This window comes from Ambystoma mexicanum, chromosome 10 (assembly GCF_040938575.1).
Source record: "Ambystoma mexicanum isolate Mex_15411 chromosome 10, UKY_AmexF1_1, whole genome shotgun sequence".
Classification (NCBI taxonomy): domain Eukaryota; kingdom Metazoa; phylum Chordata; class Amphibia; order Caudata; family Ambystomatidae; genus Ambystoma; species Ambystoma mexicanum.
Window position 1 is genome coordinate 1,266,200,475 of NC_090932.1, and position 21,366 is coordinate 1,266,221,840.

At 46.3% G+C, this 21,366-nt stretch overlaps 1 protein-coding gene across 2 annotated transcripts in view; it reads right to left on the bottom strand.

Annotated features, from left to right (window-relative positions):
- Positions 1-21,366, bottom strand: part of TPCN1 (two pore segment channel 1) — a 767,000-nt gene that overhangs the window by 258,421 nt on the left and 487,213 nt on the right. For both annotated transcript variants that reach the window (XM_069619236.1, XM_069619237.1), the window contains exon 16: positions 10,602-10,655. In XM_069619236.1, the coding sequence (XP_069475337.1) occupies positions 10,602-10,655 (54 nt within the window). The remainder of the gene's footprint in view (positions 1-10,601; positions 10,656-21,366) is intronic.

A 21,366-nucleotide genomic window follows, 5' to 3' on the forward strand; every position in this document is an offset into this window, starting at 1 on the left:
ATTACGCGGTAGGAAGTAGCCATGGTGCTTTTAGCACCATGGCTACCCCTTTACCGCATACCGGGTACGGGTTATCAAATGGGTACTTACCGGGTCATTCCAACCTTGAAGGACCCGGTAAGTCCCCATTCTGAGAACCATTCCCCATTCCCATTTGAGCCCCCATAGGGCTCAATGGGAATGGGGAAGTAGCTAATAACGGTACCGCAATTTGCGGTACCGTTATTAGCTCTGAATCCCCTTAGAGGGTCCCATCCTTAACACCTGGTCAGACCAGGCGTTAAGGAAGGGACCCGCTAAGGGACCTCGGAATATGGAGGTAAGGGATTACCGGCACCCTTACCGGTGCCGGTAATCCATTACCTCCTACCGCGTAATGAGGCCCTATGGCTTAACTCAAGCGTTACTAAAACCGAATAATCTTTTGTAAAACATGTTGTAGAGCTGCATTTACCAAGTGAGAACTGTGAGGTGTTTTCTTCTTTCTATTGGATTTAAGTTTGTGAATGTTATTTTGTGTCACTGGGTGCATGGCAGGCCGGCTGAAGATGTGTGGGGGCCCAATTGAATTTAAAAGATATGCCACCAGTCTTATGGAAGTTATAAAAGAGCGTCAGCAATGGACTTTTGTGGTGTAGTAGTTTAGTGTTATCCCTCAAGGATTTAGGTTGTTTGACCGATGTACAAAATCACGGCGGAATTGACCATAGTCATTTTAGCTGCAAATACATTTTACCGCGGTACAAAAAACCAAACCCATGTCCCCCCCAAACCGCCAGTACACCCATAACCACCCCTACTTACCTTTTCTCCATCCGCCGCCTCTAGTGTACCCTGCAGCGTCAGATCCATCCATTTAACGCGGGTCGGATCTGACGCTCCAAGGTCCCTTTTTCTTCTTTTTTTGTTGGGTCCCCTGCCACCAATGTTGAGGAAGCGGGGGACAGCCCTGCAACCGCCAAAGCCGAAAATACCGAACATGGGGAGCGGGGGACAGCCCCGCAGCCCCAGCTCTTCATATTCAGTATCTTCGGCTTCAAACTAATGGTGGTGACCGAATTCAGTCAAATCCACCATTCGACCAAATTCTTTCAAACAATTTGGCCGAAACGATCCCTAAGAGCCACCATCTGCCCCCCCCTCCACTCCACCCCTGTCCCCCCCAACATTTTCAGCAAAGTTACTCCACTGTATGATAGGATATTTTTAAATCTCTTAATACCCAGAGATTTCTAAGCGTGAACCCGGGGATCGAACCAGTGTTGCTCGGTGTAGTCTTGCTTTCTCAGCTATCCTCCCGGGTACATTCATTGGCTTAGGGGGACAGGCCTCTGTGGGAGATCGAGGAGAGAGAAAGTGAAAGAGAATGATAGACAGTGAGAGGGAGGGCTAGTGGCTAAGGGTACCACCCGAGGAGATATTACTGCCGGTGGCTAACTCTCCTCAGGAGAGAAGACACAATCAGTGGCTCAGATTATAGGTCTCAAGGTGAGGCCAAGAAGAGAGAGCGCAGTGGTAATGGCGCAGAATACAGCCCTCAGTGGAAGCCATAGGAGTGAGCACTGCCATTGGCTCAGGCCATGGTTCAAGCCTAAGTGGGAGACGGGAAAGAGGGAAAGAGGGAAAGAGAGAAAGAGAGAAAGAGAGAAAGAGAGAAAGAGAGAGAGAGATTTTAGTGGCTCAGCCTACAGCCACAGTGGGAGGCCCAGACGAGAGTACAGGCCTCAGTCGAAGACCAAGAAGAGGGGGTTGCCATTGGCTCAGTGTGCATGCAAGAGTGTGAGGCACAGGAGAGATTGGGCGCTGCAGCACATCGTTCAGGTCTCAGTGGTAGGCCGAGGAGAAAAGACGGCGTTGTTGGTGGCTTATGTTAAAGGTCTCAGTGGGAGGCAGAGGAGAGTGGTCAGGGTACATACAAGCCATAGTGAGAGGCCGGGGAGGGAGGGGGCGCTGTCGGTGGCTTATGGTACAAACTGAGGTCGAAGTAGGCAGGAATTTAGGGTGCAGCAACGTTCTTCTACTCTCCAGTAAAGTCAGTCATCGTTACTGTACTTTTTCTCCACTGAGAACCGTTCCTGGAACGGAAAGCAAATGGCACATTTTTATTATCCTTAGGGGGTTTCAAACCTTGGACCTGCGGTCTTTGATTTAACTTCACATCACGTTGAACTATCTTGCAGCTGCTGGCTGGTTATGTTTCACGCCAGTAGCTTGCTTGGGACAAACCTTGCAGTGTTCAGAGTTTGTCTTTTACATTTATGCAACCTAACGTGCAATTATTGAAACCTAAATGCACAGCTGTATGTGCAGCTATATGGTGGGTGGGATGGGGTGGTTTTACTCATTAGCGTGTCCCTTAAGAGGTGTGTATGGTGGGTGATTAGAAAGGGGAAGGTGCATTAAGCTGCATGCTGTGGGGGACACAGATTTAAAGTAATGGGGGTCGATTAAGATGCATTTTGTTTTACTGTGTTTCTTTCAGTCTTTACACACTACTGGGGGTGCAATGGAGGAGGGCAGGACCCTGATGTGGGATTAGTGTTGCATTTGAGTGGGCCGTCATGCCAGTATGGAGTTTGCCAGGCTGGGGAGGAGTGGGGGCAGGGGGGGGGGTGGGGTGCGGGCCAACAGGGAACATAGTTCCACTACTTCTTTGTGTACACTTCAACCCCTGGGTACAAGCCTCAGCGGAAGGCAGAGAAGAGCATGCTGCAAGTGGCTTAGGGTACGTGCCTCATGGGGAGGCCAAGTAGTGAAGGAGGGAGAGAGCTCTGCCAGTGGCTCAGGGTCCAGGCCTCCCTGGGAGGCTGCAGAGGGCACATCCAGTGGCTAAGGGGGACAGGCCTCCGCGGAGGCAATGGAATTGAGATAGAGCTGTTGTTGGCTCAGGGTGGGTACAGACCGCAATGGAGTCTCAGGAGAGAGAGCGCACTGTCAATGGCTCAGGGTGCAGGCCTCAGTGGGAGGCCGAGGAGCAGGCGCTGCCATAGGCTCAAGCGATGGTACAGGTCTCAGTGGGAGGCCAAGGACAGAGAGGTTGCTGTGGGTAGCGGCACAGGGTACATGTCAGGGTGGGTGGTCCAGGAGAGATTGAGCGCTGTCAGCAGCACACAGTTCATGTTTCAGTGGTAGGCAGGAGAAAAGATGGCACAGTTCCTGACTAAAGGTATGGGTCTCAGTTCAGGGCAGTTTCTAGCCAACTTGGTGCCCAGGGCGAAACACTATAATGTGCCTCCCTGACTGCCACACGTCACTCCCAAACTACACCTCTGCGTCACATGACAAAATCCTCCTTAATATCATACCGATACACTGTGGTGTGACTAGCCTGCTGGGGTCTGAAGGCCCAAAGACCACTGGCCCTGTATTGAAGGTGTCCTGTTCGAACCACCTCACTTTTATTTCGCAAGGGTACCACTAGACTAACAATATGAATTATTTTCTGAACGAAGGTTATCATTCCAAGGTGGACAGTCTGGTACACTCCTATTGTACTCTCTCAAAATACCCCTTTGAGAGAGGGAAAGGGGATAAACAGCACCAATGAGCGTTTCAGTCTGCTTTGCATTCAACCACAAAGCATATTGGGAATATAACAATGATCAGAGATCTTTATATTTGATAAACAAGTCTGTGATAAAAAGGTTGCATATGTGAATCAGTAAATAAATAACAGAAATGTGGCTTGGTGCTCACATCACTGTTCATAACACTCACACTAACATTAAAATGTTTGCAACCATGAACCATACATATTCATTCAGACATCTTACGTTTTTTGATTCGAGGATAAAATGGCTGCAACAGCCGCCACTCAAATGGGCTAGAAGGGCTCTTGTTTCTTGTTTCTGCAGAACTTCCATGAGGAGGGGCTGGGTCTCAGTCTGAGCATGTCCAGTCGCCAATACAGAAACATCTTTAGGGAATTATATCTTTAGACAGGAATGGATATTCTACAAGAGACACCCAATATAGAGGGAAACATGTACAGAAAGGATTGTACTTCTTACAAATGTTAGCCTGACCAGTAATAAGCTGATGAAGCGTTTAAACAAAACCGTCCTCCGATACGTGGTATAGAGTCCACAGTTCCTCGGCCACTACCTCCTCACAATTGCGTAGGCCTCAGGGGTAATTTCTGCAAAAAAGAGCGTGCCCATGCTTTATCTAACAGAGCTGGCATTAGCATCTCTTATTAGTGGTGGTCTGCAGCTAGTGAAAACCATGGTGCGGCAGTGTATAAAGGATGTTTGGCCTAGTGAAGGTACAATTTGAGGGAACGTTTTGATTGCGTTGTGTGTTCAACTGTGGGGACAGTATGGCACACTCAGAGCTGCATACAGAAACAATTCCAGTGAGCTATTGTATGGACATGGCACACATCAAATAAAAAATAGTCATATGTGCTGTTACATAGAGGAGCAGCACATAGACGCCTTAACAAACAGGGTGGTGACATGGGCAGCACACAAATCACTGCTGCACAAATCACTGCATTGATTTGCCATGGACTACTGCCTGCACGATGACACACAATGGACCCTGCTTTCCTAATCAAGGTGCCAAGTCACATTGAGGAGCTTTGTGGGAGTGGTTTGTGTGTTAAGAAAATGAATAGTTATTTGATGCCGAGGGGATGCATTTAGTACAGATCTCAAAGAAGCCACTTAGGCAAGAACATGAAAGTTAACCTACTCAGGCATGCGCTATATGTAACTAAAAAGTAATATACAAAAAAAAGGTTTTGGTGTGTGAAATAAAAGCCATTAAAATAAAGAACACCGTTTTAAAGGTTATTTGTGTGGCATGGTAATTCTCTTGGAAGAATGCATAGATTTGGTCAGCTAGCTGATGCTTGTTCTGGCCTTCAGAAAAACATGCCCCATTTCCAGTTCTTATCCCTGTGGTGTAAAAGCAATGGCTTGTTAAATGAGCCATCACTTATAAAGTGCCCCCACTTTAAAGGCTATATCAACACAACGAGCAGAAGCTGGACACTGGAGGTGCGGGGCATGGGGGAAGCATCTCAGAGGCTGTGTTCGCAATATGCATTCCTTAATTTGAAACAAAGGAAAGCTTAACTGTTTACTGGCAGCGAACTCAGAGCCAGCTGTCTGGGTCAGACCCTTCCTGTGACCCACCCTCCCACCCACCGCCCAACCATTGAGCGCCTTAAGCTCTGGTCATCAGGCAGTCGCCCCCTCCGCCCAACCCAGGTAACGGGGCTGTCTCAGTGAGCGATGGCACGGTCAATGGCTCAAAGTGCAGGCCTCAGTTGGAAGCTGAGGTGAGAGAGAGGGCGCTGTTAGACACTGAGGTGTGAATGGGCTCTGTCAGTCTGAGAAGAAAGAACACCGTCAGATGACTTTGTGACTCAGCGGGGAAAGGGTTGTTTATGTAAGGGGCTCAGAAAAGTAATGGATCAGTCAGAGACTGAGGGGAGAGGGGGCTATGTTAGGGACAGGGGAGGGAAGAGCATTTGCCAAAGGCTGAGTGAAAAAAGGGGTTTGTCATGAGTGGACAAGAAAAATTGGTCTGTCTTGGACAAAAGGAAGAGGATGCCTGTGAGAGGCAGATGAGAAAGAGAGGTCTGTCAGAAGCTGAAAGGTGAGACAGGTGTCTGTCAGTGACTGGTGAGAGAGAGTGTATGGTCATGTGCAAAGAAAGAGGGCTCTGTCAGAGCCAGAAGGGAGTCTATCAGATACTCTGGCAGAGAGGGAAAGAGCTGTCTGAGGGCTGAAAAAAGAGAAGGCATTGTAAGGAGATGGGAGAGGTCCATTCAATCCTGATGTGGGTGTGGTGTCTAAGGCGGGAGAGAAAGGGTTCTGTCAATGTTGAGGTTACAGTGGCATCAGTAAAAGACGAACAAATAGAGAGTTCCTTCTGAGGCTAAGAGAAGAGAAGTAATGCCAGAAGCTGGGAAGAGAGAGAGAGCAGTAGGTCAGGGTGTGTTGAGTGAGAAAGAAAAATCTTTACACAATAAAACGAGAAAGGCCCCCGTCAGAAGATGTGGGGAGAGCTAGCTCGGACATGTTATGAGCTGAGAGGTAGGGAGGACTCTTAGACCCCGAGAAAAGAGATGGATCTTTCAGATGTTAACAGCAGAGGGAACAGAGATACCTTTCAGGGATTCAGGGGGTGGGAAGAGGCGTTTATATTTGTTTTGCAGAAAATAAATATTTTGTAAATCTTTACAAATTCTACATAATAAAAACAGTGCGTTAAAATTAACAGTTAACTAGTTAATTTGACCAATATTCTCAAACAAAAAATTAAACAGTAGAATTATTCTTTTAGGAAAGCTCTCAAAAGTGGTGACATGTCCCCTGACCTCATATTTTGCCCCAATATTTTCCCCTTTGCATACCACTTCTACTCCACTCGTTGCTAACACTAACCCCAAAGCCTGCTTCTTTCTCCACCCAATTATATCCACAATTGATCAGAATAGATTTCATCTAAACAACACTCAATCACAAATCAAGTGAAAACCCTCAGTTACTTCCCATTTTTTCTATGAAATGCACCCGCCTCCAATCCCGTATATACCAACTGCCACTCTCCATTAAATTCACATGCCACCTTTTTTGTTTTAAAATCAATGGCCAGACATCGCCAAATGCCTTTTGTTTTAATTGGGTACCATGTTATGTTATGTTAGTTGGCATTTATATAGCGCTCTATATATCACTGGTATGACCTCAAAGCGATGGTAGGTTGAACACCGTCGGGAACCGTAGTCCATGTCAGTCGAGAGTGTAAGGTGTCATAGGGTGGTTGGGTGCCCCGATTATGTGTGTAGCTGTTGTGATTTCCAGATGGTAGCTGCATCCTAGCAATAGGTGAGGTGGTATTTGATATCAGTTGAATGTGTGCAGTCTGGAGGATGGTCACCAGGTCTGGGTTCCGGCTGAGTTAGGCCTGTGTAGGATGCTTATGTGTGCAGCTAGGTCGATTTCGAGGGATATAGCTGTGTGTTATCTGAGTTTTGAGGTGTTCATCAAGTATTGTTAGTATGTGAGCAGTTAGGCCAAAATTGTCGAGCGGTGTAGCTGCGCTCTAATTGTGTGTTGGTGTAGAGTAGAGAGTGAGCATGGCGATATGAGAGGTGAGTGTCTGGGAGAAGAATTTGATCTAACTAGATCGCTGCTCCAGGTTTCAGGTCCACGTTTGGGATTGCTGCAAAATGTATTTGTAACTTAATAGCCGCATTCAGTGGTGTTATTGCTCGGGGTCTCTCTGAACATTTGTTATCAAGTTGTCAGGTCACAGCAGTCTTAGATGTCTTAGATGGTCAAAATTGGCATTACGGAAAGAGCCAGGTTTTTAGAACTTTGCGGAAAGCCATGTAGTCATGGGTGTGTTGAATATGAGGGGGGAGTGAGTTCCACAGAGTTGGGGCCAACGTTGAAAAAGCAGATCCTCTGATCCTGGCAAAATTAGTGGTTGGAATCACCAAGCAGAGGGCTGTGCTTGATCTTAGGGTGCGTGATGGGAGGTAGGGTTTTATCTTCTCTTGAAGGTATGTTGGGCTGGTCTTGTGCACTGGTCTACGACCGACTGGGAGCCAGTGGAGGGTTAGAAAAGTGGGAGAGATGTGGTCTCTGTGTCCCAGGGCGAGGAGGAGTTTTATGGCAGCGTTTTGGGCTCTTTGTAGTTTGTTGAGTTAGTATACCGGTGCTCCCAGGTATAGGGAGTTGGCATAGTCCAGTCTCGACATAACATGCCACACATCATGATTTCGCTTTAACAGGGTTGAGAAGGCGGTGGTTACATGTCATCCATCTGTGAATATCACAGAGACAAGCTTCACGGTCAGGACGAGGGTTGGTGCTCTTGTCTTGGGGATTCTTAGGATAATTTGGGCGCCATCAGCGTAGTTGTAACAGGAGAGGATGCATGCACGAATGATTCCTGGTAGAGTGGTGAGATAGAGGTTGAAGAGGAGAGCATAGAGACATGCAACTTGGGGCACTCAAGTGTTCACGGGGCAAGCAGTCGAGACAAAAGGGGGGAGGAGGGCGGTTTGTTTCCTGTTGCTGAGGAAATAGGCAATCCATTTGAGAGCCAAGCCATGGATTCCTAGGGAGTGGAGGCAGTCAAGGAGGATTGAATGGTTAACTGTGTCAAAGGCTGCAGAAAGTTTGACACAGTTAAAGAGAGTTCGAGGAGTATCAGGACTGTATTTGAGCTGGGAGTACGCAGTCCGGTCAATGAGTTTCGCTAGGAATCTGGTGTTGGAGATCAGTCTGTAATTCTTGGGTTCAAGCGGGGGTCGAGGTATGCCTTTTTTAGAAGTGGTTTGATATGCACTGTTTTAAAGGCTTCTGGGAACACGCCAGAGGTGAGGGAGTCGTTTAGTATGGCTCTTGCATGTTCTCCTGCGCAGGTAGAGGAGAATATTTCTTTCAGAACAGAGGCGGGGCACAGGGTCCAGGGGTGATCCGGAGGGTCTGCTGAGTTGGTCGAGGAACCCGTCCCTGCAGATGGGTTTGAAAGAGTCGAAGGTTGGTCGAGTGGGCATCGGAGCATCGGAGCAATGGGAATAGGAGTCGTCGATGAAGGGTAGGATTTCAACAAGGACAATTTGGAGTTAAGGGTTGCCGTTCTGTCAAGTGTGGTGTTGTAGAAAGGTAGCAAGAGGGAGTCGCAGAGTGATTGTGTGGGAGTGGATTGGGCAGAGGTGCAGGTAGGTTTCACAAATTCAGAGATTATCTTGTGGAGTTCTTTGCTGCTGCTGCCACAGGTCAGAATTCATTTATTGTAAATAGCTTTTTTGGACTTTCGGATCTCGGATTTGTAATTACGGTCGTGGAGGGCGAACATGGATCTGCTGAGATCGGTTTTAGATGCTCGCCATTTGCGTTCAAGGGAGTTAATTTGATTTTTTAGTGTCCTCAGGAGGGGGGATGGTCCTTTGCGTGAGGTTGCAGGGAGCAAGGAGGTGAGCGGAATTAGTGATTCTTCAAGCCAGGAGTAGAAGGATTCGATGGTTAAGGGTCTACCACAGGACAGCGTTGCAGGAGGATGGAGTAGCAGGGATTCAGCTAAGTCGGGAAGTACTTTGACTTTGTTCCAGCATTTGCGAGCAGAGGAGGGGGCACGGGGTGCTGTAGGAGGAGGGGCTGGTGTGTGGATTGAGAAAATAGATGGCAAAGTGGTCTGTCTAGATAAGTGGCTTGGGACTAAATATGGAGACCAGGTCATAGGAGCTGAAAATCGCATCAAGGGTATGCACGCCGGAGTGAGTTGGACCAGTGGTATGATGGGAAAGGTTGAGAGCATCGAGACTGTCAACCAGTGGATGGGTCATGGGTTTGTTGGGCATATCAAACATGATATTGAAATCTCCCAAGAGTGTAAGGGATTAAAATCTCCCAAGAGTGTAAGGGATGGCTGCTTTACCTTGAATGGTAGCTATATAGTCGCAGAGATTGTTGGCGGAATGTCTGTCATATCCAGGGGGTCTGTAAATGAGTAGGAAGCTATGGGTGCATGTCGATGTTAGCGAGAGTTTTACCAGAGGGGATTCACAGAAAGCATTGCATGTCTGGGGTTCGACGAGTGGGACGGAGAAATTGGGTTTGTAGAGGATTGCCACTCTGCCACCTCTGGAGGGTCTGTTGTGGGCGAGTAGAAAGGGGGGGGGGAGGCCTCCTGCGCGAGTGGCACAAAATCGCAAGGGAACCAGGAAGACTATTGTCTAAATGGCACACCATTTTTAAAAATGATATTTTATTTTCAGGTATGACATTTTTAAGTAAAATATTTACTAACCATGTTTACAATATTTCTGATTTTTTATTTGCCTTATCTGGATTCAAGTAGGGGTTCTACTTAGAATAAACTACTTTAGGCATACCGTTTTAAGATATTTTTAAAATATGTAATTAGTGTTTTAAATAGATAACATAACCTTGTTTTCTTTTCAACAATTGTTTATTTGGTCCTATTTAACAAAGTGAATCTTCAGTCATTTAACATTAGTTGATTTTTTATTTTAACAAACATTTCCTCAATACATATTTTTCATTAACAACATTTCAGCAGGTTAAGCTTTTAAAAAAATGGGCTTTCTTCAATTAGGCGGCATCCTGGAAGAAGACAATGCCAGGGCAGAGCGGATGGTAAACTCTACTGGGCATGAGGGGACAAAAAGTTGTCAGTAGCTGAGGGGCGAGAGCAATCTTTCAGAGCTATGTGGTGGAATAGCTGCCTGTCAGGGATGGGTCGGGGAGAAGGATCTTCATGTACTTAAGGAAGACCGTTATTCTGCAAAGACTGTTGAGAAAAGACCCGTATGCAAACTTGGGGATGCAAGAGCCTTCTTTCCAGGCTAAGATCTTTTTTGTCAGAGGTTGAAAGGGTCTGTTCATAATCTGAGAAAAGAGATGTCTCTTTCAATGGCGGGTGGGCGAATGGAGTTTGCCCTTTGGTACAAAACTTTCAAGCCAACAAACTGAACGCATGCAAACCAGACACACGTTGTTGAACACACATATGTAAACAGATCCCCAGGCTTTCCAGATCTTTCTTCAAAGTGTGTTTTATGGAACATGGCAGAATGTGTTAATAATGATTAATAAGAATAATGGACTTACTTGTAAGGAACACAATATAACTCCAAGGGACGTTCTGTGAGAAGAAATTCCCACCTGGAAGATAAAAGTAAAGAACCTGATTTATGAAAAGAAAAGAGCGTAGAAGATCTGCTTAGGGAGCAAATGAAGAAAGAGCCAACTGAACAGTGGTAATGTCCGAGATACACACCGTGGGCTTCAGAAAACAGTTACATTTAATTACAATAGAACAATAGGGGAGAATCAGAGTATCTGAAATGGGCTTGGAGCCATAACAAGCTTCTCGGCCAGGTCTTTTAAGCAATGCCGTGGGATGGGCCTACAGGACTGTGTAAGGATTCTCTGGGACTGCCACTGTTAGTTGGGACTGCTAGCTCCTTATTTTTATTGGTGCTAAAGTGGTACCTCTTTATCTGGGCTAGAAACAAGAAGGCCACTGGCACATTGAAAACAGAACTGCCTTGACAGTCGTGCCATGGAAGACAGGTGGGGTGCCTTTAGAGTCTTCTCGGTTAAGCCTTAAATATACTTGAAGAGGAACTCACTGAGGCCCCCTCACCTTGCAGCTCCCAATGACTTTCACTGTTGTTTGAGCCCCAATAGTACCAAAGCACCCTCCAAATTTCCCCCTACCGGTTTTATGTGGCTACCATTCAATACATTATGGTCTATGCGTTTATAAATACTCTGGATGGGACCTCAAGTTCTTCATTCTTTAAATCTTTTGCCATTGTGCTGTGAACATTGCCTCCCTAAGCATGTCTGTTGGAGTTCCTCCCTGAGGATGTCTGTTGGGGATAAGGTATATACTCAGCATGTGCAATCTAAAAGTGAGCCCTGGGTACTTACTTGTAGGTTTAGGCCTGTTTGTGTTTGCTAACATTTGGGTGGGGTATTGAGAGGGATCAGTTAGTGTTCGAAAAATGTCTTTAGCCACTCACTCATTTGTGTCGCCAGGTTCGTACAACTCACTCCAACAAAATTGAGCCTTTACAAAATTGCCAGCACCCCTTGGTCACCCCTAATACACAAATGGTGTCCTGGACCAAGATCAGACTTTGTACATGATAGCAAGGCGAGAAGACACATGTCATTCAATCGTACACGTTCAAGCAGATATACAGTGTGTAATGAGGACCAGAGTATTACATTATACCTGTGGAGGAAGAAATTGCCCTAACAATGTGTTCCCCATTACACCTGCTGAAACTGTTGGTGCCATTTCCAGAAAGATACGTTGAAGGATATGTCCTCCTTGTTTGCCAGTAAAGAACAAGCCTCTCTCTTGGAAGCAGCCAGAGTGTCAATGTTGGCATTTTTCAATAGAAGGAATGTATTAAGCCTGTACATGTCGAGTATAAGGCATATATACCTGCACAATTAGGTAAGGTGATGTACCTGGCGTGGAAGTCCTTTTCTCTGAAGCGCCCTGGAACCTGAGTAATGGGGTCTACGACCAGTAGTTTTTGAATCTCCAAAAGGAATACCAAGGATCACCTTGCTGACCTCAGCGTGACCCAGGAAGCTTGTTACAACTGTAACTTAAAACCAAAACAAACAGAAAAAACCCATAAATCACATGAGAGTGTGAGCCTACTTGCCAGTAAAACAAGGATGACTGACATTACTAATTGGGGATACCTGTGCCATCGGGATTGGACAGAAAGACCTCATATTGAGAGGATTAGAAGAGCACTGTGTGATTTTAGCTGAAGGGCTCCAGGGGGCATTGCTACCACTCTCTGAGCATCCTCTTCTGCTAACTGTGCCATAGCATTGTCCTGTGTTAGTGCTACCTGCGGTCATTCTCAAACCCACAACTATATGAGGGAGGAAAACAATGCAGGCTGTTCATCAAATAGGAAACATATAGCCATGGTAATGAGAATGGACAAAGATTTGGTAGTAATGTAATGTCAAGTGATCTTGTGCCGCATGCCTAAGACATTTTGGCAGCCTTGTTGCGTGTGATTGTGCAAGAATAGTGAGGCGGGGTTGGGTTTTAAGTGGGATAGAGGAGAAAGCAGATACAGCCTGAGGTATTGGTGGTTGCAGACTGGACATACCAAAGTCCTGAGTGCTGGTAAAATTCTTTGAGGTTTGTGGCAGTGACACTTGGGTATGTCTTTTTTCCAGAGGGAACAGTTTGAGATCAATTGAAACTGAGTCGATGGCACGGGTATGTGATCGAGCTAAAGTTGTAAGGATTGTCATTGCTCTGTGAGAAGTTAATGTGGTATTATGTGCAAAGGGGGTCTGTTTGTGTAGTATAAAGGTGGCAATCGATGGGGATGCAAGTTGGTTAGTTGCTGGCAGGAGAAGGGTTTTCGGAAGACTCCAGGTATTGGAGATGAATGCTAGACTGAACCATTCCAGTCTGTTGTCAATCCTGGGGGTTCAGCACGATGCAGAGGTTCTTAGTGTTTCGGGATCAGTTTTATGGGAGTGGAAAGGGAGACTGACCCAACTGAATCCGATGTCCTGATTTCCTTGGCTGTGGCTTTGTGTGCAGGTGTGTGGCATGTTGTTGAGAGTAATCCCAAATGGTGACATCTATGTTCTGTTTTTGTTTGCGAAGTTGGCCCCTGTTCATTTTTTGTTCTGGGTGATATTTTAGGTCAATATATCTGATCATGTAAAACGTCTGAGGCAGTTTGTAAGGAACTCATGATGACAACAGTAAACACAGACACAAGTAATCACAGTTCAAGGGTGTTTATTAAACTGTAAGTGTAGGGTGGAAAAACGCCTAATCTAAATCTAAGAAGGGAGCAAGCGTCAACCATCAAATGAAAAATAACCCAGTCGTCCTTGTGGAGTCTTATCAACGTAACAAGCCTATACTATAAAAAAAAAGCGATTGCCAATTCCTTACAACTAAATACAGAAAGAGTGTGGGATAGGGTATTCAAATAAAGGAAACAGTGTTCAAATAATAAGTCAAGATGTGAATGGCTTGAGGTCTCCCTTCCCCGTGTTTTTAGTAAGGGACAAGGTGGGACTTTGGAGCACAGCACATGCTGGAGCCTTCCCAGCACAAGCTAACAGTTCCGTATCAGCTATCAGGTTCTTCAATGGTTAAGTCTCTTTTCAATAAAAAGTCTCTCGCCTTAGAGGCCTGATGCTCTCAACAAACAAACACAAAAGTTGAGTTCTATGAACACTTTGGGGGATGGCTTCCCCCCTGGGTCCCCCTCTTCTGGGCGCAGACCCCTCAGAAATTGTGCTCAACAAGTTCACAAGACTGTTCCCTTCTCAGTGAACTTTGGGTGATAGCTTTCCACCCCTGGATCTCCCTCGGCCGGGCTCGGTTCCCAGATAAGGGGGTCAATTCCCTTCCCCTCGTCTTGCAATACTTCTTGCTTTCACAAATCTTAATGGCTTTTTAAACAGGTTTTTGGGATTTGACCCTCTATGCTGGTTTCCCTCCGTCAGGTTCACTCTTGCCGACTTTTCCCATATACAGTTCATGTACTAATTTTCACCATGCGGGATTCACTTCCCTTAGGTTTTGCAATCATCTGCCGGTCAAAGACTTCCGACGGCACAAACAGACCCATGTATGACCACTTTTACCTTTCTTCGCCTCTTGCCAAGGCCTTCTGGTTAAGGTAGTCTTTATGGTTGGGTAATCGCCCATAGTTTCCTGAGTGAGCACCCACGTGGTGCCGGACTCCTCTGTTGCTGGATTTCTCCTCCTTCGTTACTAGTATTGCTTGCTTTTCAAAGTTCAATGTAGCCTTTAGCTACTTTTCATTCAACACAGTTTGGTTTCTATCGACACTCCCCTCAACTCAGCGGCTCTGATGAACCGCTTGGCTTTCTTCCTCTTTGGAGTCAAGGTTGGTCCCACAGAGACAAGCGTCTGTCCCCGGCCTGGTAATCAGCGGAGGAGGGTCTTGTGTACTGTTGACAATTGCTGCGACACACGCTGGCTATAGTTTGCGGACTTATTCCTTCTGCGGACGTTCCACGGGCCTTGGTCGGAAAGGGCAAGGTTGACTCTCTCCTTGTCACCCTCTCGGTCTGTTCTTTTCTTGAACTGCTGTGCTGAGTTAACTCTTAAATTGTGCGGTCTGCCTTGTTCATCTTGTGCTCCACCTTTTATCCCTTTGGGGAAGGGAAAGGGTCGTCAGGTGTGTGTGATTCTGGTCTATTGCCTGACCCTGGTATTGGGACACGTCAGGTAAACGGCTCTGGTGTTAGTCTGTTGTCTTTTGTGTTGTGGGAAAGTGTGTGGAAAAAGGGGGGTGGCAGTGTTTTGGAATATCCTACGTGGTAGGATGGGGGAAAAGGTGTGGAAAGAAGGGGGATACTGTGTTTCGCCTGTCGGTGATCCTCCCTCATTGGTCCACCCCCAAGAACTGGATTCAATAGCGATGGCCATGTCCTGGCCACCTGTATGACAGATCCACTGGGAATTAGCTAGGGAGACACCTTCAGGTTTCTCAGAGGTTGCATGTTCGTTTGTCTGTTTCTAGTAGGCCAGACATTGATAAAGGATGCTTTCATTTAGTCTGGTCTTTAATAGTGCCATGTTAGTATGTCAGTTGCATTCTTATGGAAGGTTATGTTTTTGAGGAATTTTTGTAGGCTAGGTCACGTACGTTTGCATGAAGGAATCTCAGGATTGAATTTCAGTGCTCGACTGAGGGAAATTAGAAGATCCACTGAGTCGTTTCTGGTTGCATAGGAATCATTACAGGCCACATCTGAATGGCTTGTAGTGGATGAATCTTTTCTCACAAAAAGGTATCCGAAATAGTCAGCCACCCCAGAGAATATTCATCTGATGACTGAATAAAAAAATGGACATTTATTGGAAATCAAATCAATCAATCAAATCTATTATGGAGAAATATAATTTCAGTTTGGGCGTTTGTTTCATTTGCAGCTTTCCATAGAGAATGAATTCAAATATACCTGCTAATTCATACAAGTAAGTTGCTCATGTCAAATACTTGCCAATGGGCAAAAGGGCTTCTTTTTAAAAAGGAAAAAAATGATTTATCAAAATTATAGTTATATATACAGACAAAATATAATTAACTTGGGACACTAACTAGTGATTAATAATCGTTTTCAGTATAACTTAAATGTAAGTCTATACAGTTTCAATTGATTTTTGTGGTCACCGCAAGGATAGACTGAAGGGAGAGGAGATAAACTCATACACTTAATATTTTGTATTTATAAAATGTATTACAGCCAATCAAGTATCAGAAAAAGTTGATTACTCATTAGAGAACATTTGAAATGCTCCATCTGACATTTTACTTTAATTACTATATCTGAGCATGTAATGATTATGAATTATAAACCCAGTAGGATAAAATGTAGCATCCAATGGAAAGTTGTTTGGCTATAATTGCTCTGTTAACACAGCACAACTGACTTATTTATTGGTTTTTGGCAAAACTTGTTGGCCTTGGCTATTATGAAATGTGATGCAATTAGTTTGGCGAACATGTCATCAACTAACAATGAAACTCATTGTTACTAATGAAGTTATGAGGGTGTAACATATTGATCGACTTTATTACAAAGCACTTATGTAGTTAATAACAATGGCGATGAAGATCATTAGTACTAATTTGGCATTTTTTTACAACTTGAGTAATCAGCATAATAGCCTATTTGTGTACATGCACTTATAAATGACTTATATCATATCATACGGCCATTCGGTTTTAAATTGGATACATTTGATGGAGAGCCAGTAGACCATTCAGAGAGCCGGACTTATAGGTTGCCATCCGTGGAGTATCAGAAGAAGTCCAGCTGCAGCATAAAAGCTGTTGGCATAGTCTAGTTATGGAGTGAAAGGGCAGATACAGCATGATGTGGACGATAGCACGAGTTGGAAGATGCAGCTTCTTCCAATGGCTTTTACCTTGGGTTAAAGTGAGAGCGTGCTGGTAATGAATTGTTTGAGCTTTTTGATGATTGCAGTCGTCTGTGGGTATATTCCCATTTGTTCAGGCCAAGGGACTGAGGAGGGATTGGAGATTGTGGTGCTGCAAATCATCCTTTTGGGTTGGGGTAAATTAAAGTCACTTTGGCATTAGCCATGAGTCGACTTGCATGAGGCAGGGGTTAAGATCAGATTTTGTTTAATGTTGAGTTGTCTGCAAATTTGTAGATTATTTGATGCTGTATGGATAGTGTGAAAAGGTCAAGTCCCTGACCTTGACAAAAGGGGTGAAAGATCCTGCCCCCGGGCGGAGGGAGGAGTAGACAGAAATCCAGAACCAGTTTGTTTCCGTAGGGAAAGTCTGTTAAGAGGGCCCCAATTGCTAATCCCCAATCCCCCCACCTTGTGGCAGTATGTGCATATGCAGACCCTTGTTATCTCCAGCCAGGGGTGTTGCTGGGTCTGGAAAAGATCTGGTGCTGCGCTAATGTTGGGACTGTCGGGACTGGGGGCTAGCTAGCCTTTTTGGTTGTAACCCCTGAACTTCTATCCGGGGCTATAACCAAAAGGCCCAGGGCTATAGCCCCTCAGCCCCCCCTAGCAACGCCTCTGTCTCCAGCCTATGCAGAGCCTTGTTATCTCGGAGAACAAATACTTGCCTGTGTCTGCCTGTTTGCAATGCTCCTGTGTCAGACACGGGGAAACCCCAGCAAACCAGAGTGACATCGCCTAGTCATGGCAGGATAGGCTGGAGAGAAGGAGAGAGGGAGATGGAGAACCAGAAATAGAGGAATGGCTGCACACATACACCTCAGACGCTGGCGGTGTCAAGCCAGAGGATAGGGAGGCCACTTTCATATGCGGCATCACAGCAGAACTTGCAGCACTGCCAGAATTAACAGGCACGCTTGCACAGCAACCCCAAGGCCCTCTAGACCAGCAGGGACCCAGAGGGGAGAAGGAACCACCCTCCTCAAGGGACCTACTGGGAGACCCCATCAAGCAGGGTCTCGGAACACAAACCCATGCAGTGGACTCCCTAAGCAACCCACCTTAGTATGCGTCAACTTCACAGAGCACCCAGACTATGGAGAGGAGCTCATAGATTTCCTAGACCACCAGGGACAAACAGGGAAAGAGCAGACACCATCCCGAAACAGACTTACCGGAAGAGGTGGATGAGGGGAGCAGTAGTGTGGAGGAGGAGAGTACTAGTGTGGAGTGGTAGGCAAAGAAACTTCAAAGGGTAGATACAAGGTTAGGAGGAGTAAACACTGAAGAGCCTGCACTAAGGTGGAGTGAGAGGGAAGCAGTCTGAGTAGAGAGGGAAAGATGAGTGGTCATGACAAGACAGCTCAAATCAAGCCAGAGTAAGTGTATGGCACCAGCCCAAATCCTGTTAGATCAATAACAACTGGGTAGAGTAGAGGACAGCTAGGAAGTACCATAGGAAGTTTAGATAGCTGGCACTTAGGTAAACATCTTGAGCACAAGCCAGTATTTATACAGTAGTGGTCAACATTCAGTAGCACTAACCAGGGGTTACTGATGCCTGGGTTAGGAACGAGGGTCATAACGAGAGAGAGGGAGTGAGAGGGACATGGAGGGTGAAAGAGTGAGAGGAAGAGAGGGAGGGAGCAGGAGAGAGAGAGAGAGGGAGGGAGCAGGAGAGAGAGAGAGAGAGAGAGAGAGAGAAGGAGAGAGAGAGAGAAGGAGAGAGAGAGAGAGAGAGAAGGAGAGAGAGAGAAGGAGAGAGAGAGAGAGAGAGAGAGAGAGAGAGAGAGAAAAAAACTGGCCCAAACCCCTCAAAAGGTAAATAAAAACACTTGAACGGTCTCTGCGACCTGGAGTGATTATTGTGCCATCTGCGAAAGGTGGGATCACTTTAGACCCTGATGCAGAGGTCGACCTACACCAAGAGAAACGATAGAACATCTGAAGCCAGTGACTCCTGAGTAACTGCCATTACCGAACTCTGGGATCGATAAGTCAGGGAAGTAAGAATAGGGCTGGAGTTCTTAAGCCTTGACACAAGATCAGAGAGCTTCTCGGAATTAACAGAACCAGCCGAGCTGACCGAGGAAATCGGCATCCTGGAGTAGGACCCCAAGAAGACTATACAGGGTAAGAAAAAACGTTTCAGCTAAGACACGTCAAATTCAGCGTAAGTGGTCTGAAAAGGGCTGGCGCTGGACCCACATACCAAGAGTGGAGAAAAGCCTCTTACTCAGACAAGGACTAAGAACTATTGAAAATCCTAGTGACCACCAGGGATCCCATTCTTTATAATGCTGGTTCCCCATCAGAGCTCGTTGAGGAATTGCTACTTGTCCTGGTTGAGGGCCAATTAAACATAAGCCGTCAACACAAGGAGGCTTTCATTGCTTTAGGCGGTGATGGCAGAGAGGCAAAGGCAACCTGCAGTATCCCAGCTATATTACAAAAACCTGGCAGTAGGGAAGATACCTTTGCATTCTTTGTTATTTTAACTTTGAGAGGGTGGCTGAGACAGCAGGGTGACACTGCGACTGTTGTAGATACATCGTCTCACAATTGACTGGGGAGGCTCAACAAGCATTCCAGGGCCTAAACCCAGATGGGCGACTCCCTGCGGCTCCAATACCACTATCATCTCTCCACTTCTAGTACTACTACCTCCTACTACAGCTACGTCTCTCTTCTTACTAATGCTCACTCTCTCTCTCTGCTACTACCTCCTTCTTCTCACTACCACTACAACTCACTACTCCATGCTTCACAGACATTTACTCCACAGTACCCTTTTCCATGCAGCTTGTCGTGTTGAGGTCATGAAACCCAGTCAGTCAACGGGGGACTGCCTTTCCCCACTTACTGCGGTGGCCTTTCTGTAGGCCCTTTTCAATGTTACAAGTCCCTCGTGGGTTAGTAGTTTCTTACCCGCTTTCCTGAGGTTGTATCTGCCAGTGTGTCTCTCTCACTTTCTCTCTCTCTCTTCGGCTCGCTGCCACCGCTTTGGCTCAAGCTCTCTGCCACAGCAGTGTCTTCCACTTCCCTCCTCTCCACCGCCACTCGTCGCTGGCCCCTCATGCTCTCTGCGTGGGGTTTGGCTCCAGGTGCACCAGCGGTTCTACGGGACTGCCTGGGAACTGAGCTGCCAAAATGGACCCCAATCAAGTTCCGTCCTGGCGGGGTAAGACTGGGGACACCGGGTGACTGCCCACACACACGCACACAGGCACATGCCAACGACGCAAGTATTGCGGTTCTAGCTCCTCCTGACAAGGCCAGAAAACAGGTCTTTTCACATACTTCCACCATTTCCTGGAATTTCTCGCTGTCCTTGATTTCTTTCTGGCTTTCACAATTGCCCGATTGATCTGGGTTATTATCTGGGTTATTTTGTCTATCAGTTTTCTTGGGCATTGATAGGAAATATGTCCCAGATCCAAAAGCTTAACATTTGATGGTTAAGTTTAGTCTAAGGGGTCGGAGCGTTGATACCTTGTCATCCAGTTCCTGGAGTCACAATTAATCTACCCATTTCGCAAACCCAGGGCACTTCGGAATGATTATCAGTTCTTGGTTTGGATTCATGAGGACTTTGGTTCCCGCCGAGCTGGAGTGGAGAGCCTCATTGGTCGATAAGAGACCCAGACTCGATGGATACAGCAGGTGGCTTTTGGACTTCTGCCTTAGTGGCTATTCGGAGGGTACAATTCTGGGTGAATGCTGTTGAAATGGCTACCAGAATCTAAGAGAGCTCAGACGACCTTCCAGTAGACCTTCACAAATATCCTAAAGGCGTTGTCTAGGAAGTCCCCTTGGGTATGGATGGGGTTTGTGAAGGCATTGTCTTTTTGATACCTTTCATTTTCTCGTCTGACTTTGTGATTTCTCCTTGGGTGCCTGGTTCAAGACCTTGGGCTGTGGAACAACATCAATCAATATCTCGGGGAGGGTCAAGGGTCAATAGCGTCTCTTTCTGGGTGGGGGGGCCGGGTCAGTCAGTCAGCATCCAGGGACAAGAGGAAGAATGGACGGTAAGGGTGGAGGTGTGCAACATGGTCTGACCTTGTCAAAGAGGCATGGAAGTCCCCCCCCCCCCCATCTGCAGATGGTGAGAGGTGTAAGGGGAAATCCAGAACCGTTTTTTCCCTTAGGGAAAGACCTGTTAAGAGTGCCCCTATTCCTGCCCTCCACTACTTGTGCCAGTATGTGCTATGCAGACCCTTGTTATCTCCAGCCTTGACTATTAGAAAAACCACTGGACTCCATCTTTCTGTTTGCTAAACTTCCACGTCAAACACAGGGATATCCAACCAGTGTGACATGTTCCGGCCACAACAGGGATCGGCTGCAGAGAGAGATAGAAAGTGAGCGAGAGAGAGAAAGAGAGAGGTCTGGAGTATCAGAAACAAAAGGCACTGCTGTTCACACACAGCCACAACGTGGCAGTGTCGAGGGAGAAGCGAGGCAAGCCGCTTCCATACGCAGCATCACAGCAGACCTTGAGGGGATGGCGAGACAAAAAGGCAAGCTTGCACTGCAATTCCTAGGCCCATTAGACCACCGGGGACCAAGAGGTGTAAGGTAGGCATGGTATCAAACAGTGAAGACAGACACAAGTGATCACAGTTCAAGGGTGTTTATTGTACTTCAATAGGTTGGTTAAACGCCCATCTAATCCTAAATCGAAGGATGGGAGAAAGCTACGACCATCAAATAATAATAGTGCAGTCCTAGTGGAGTCTCTGTCAAAATAAAAGGACCTATACTAATAAACCTATTGCCAATCATTACTTCTAAATACAAAATGTGTGGGACAACAATGTAGGCAAAAGAAGTGTTCAAGAAATAATGTCAGGATAGTTGAGGAGTTGGCTTCTCTTC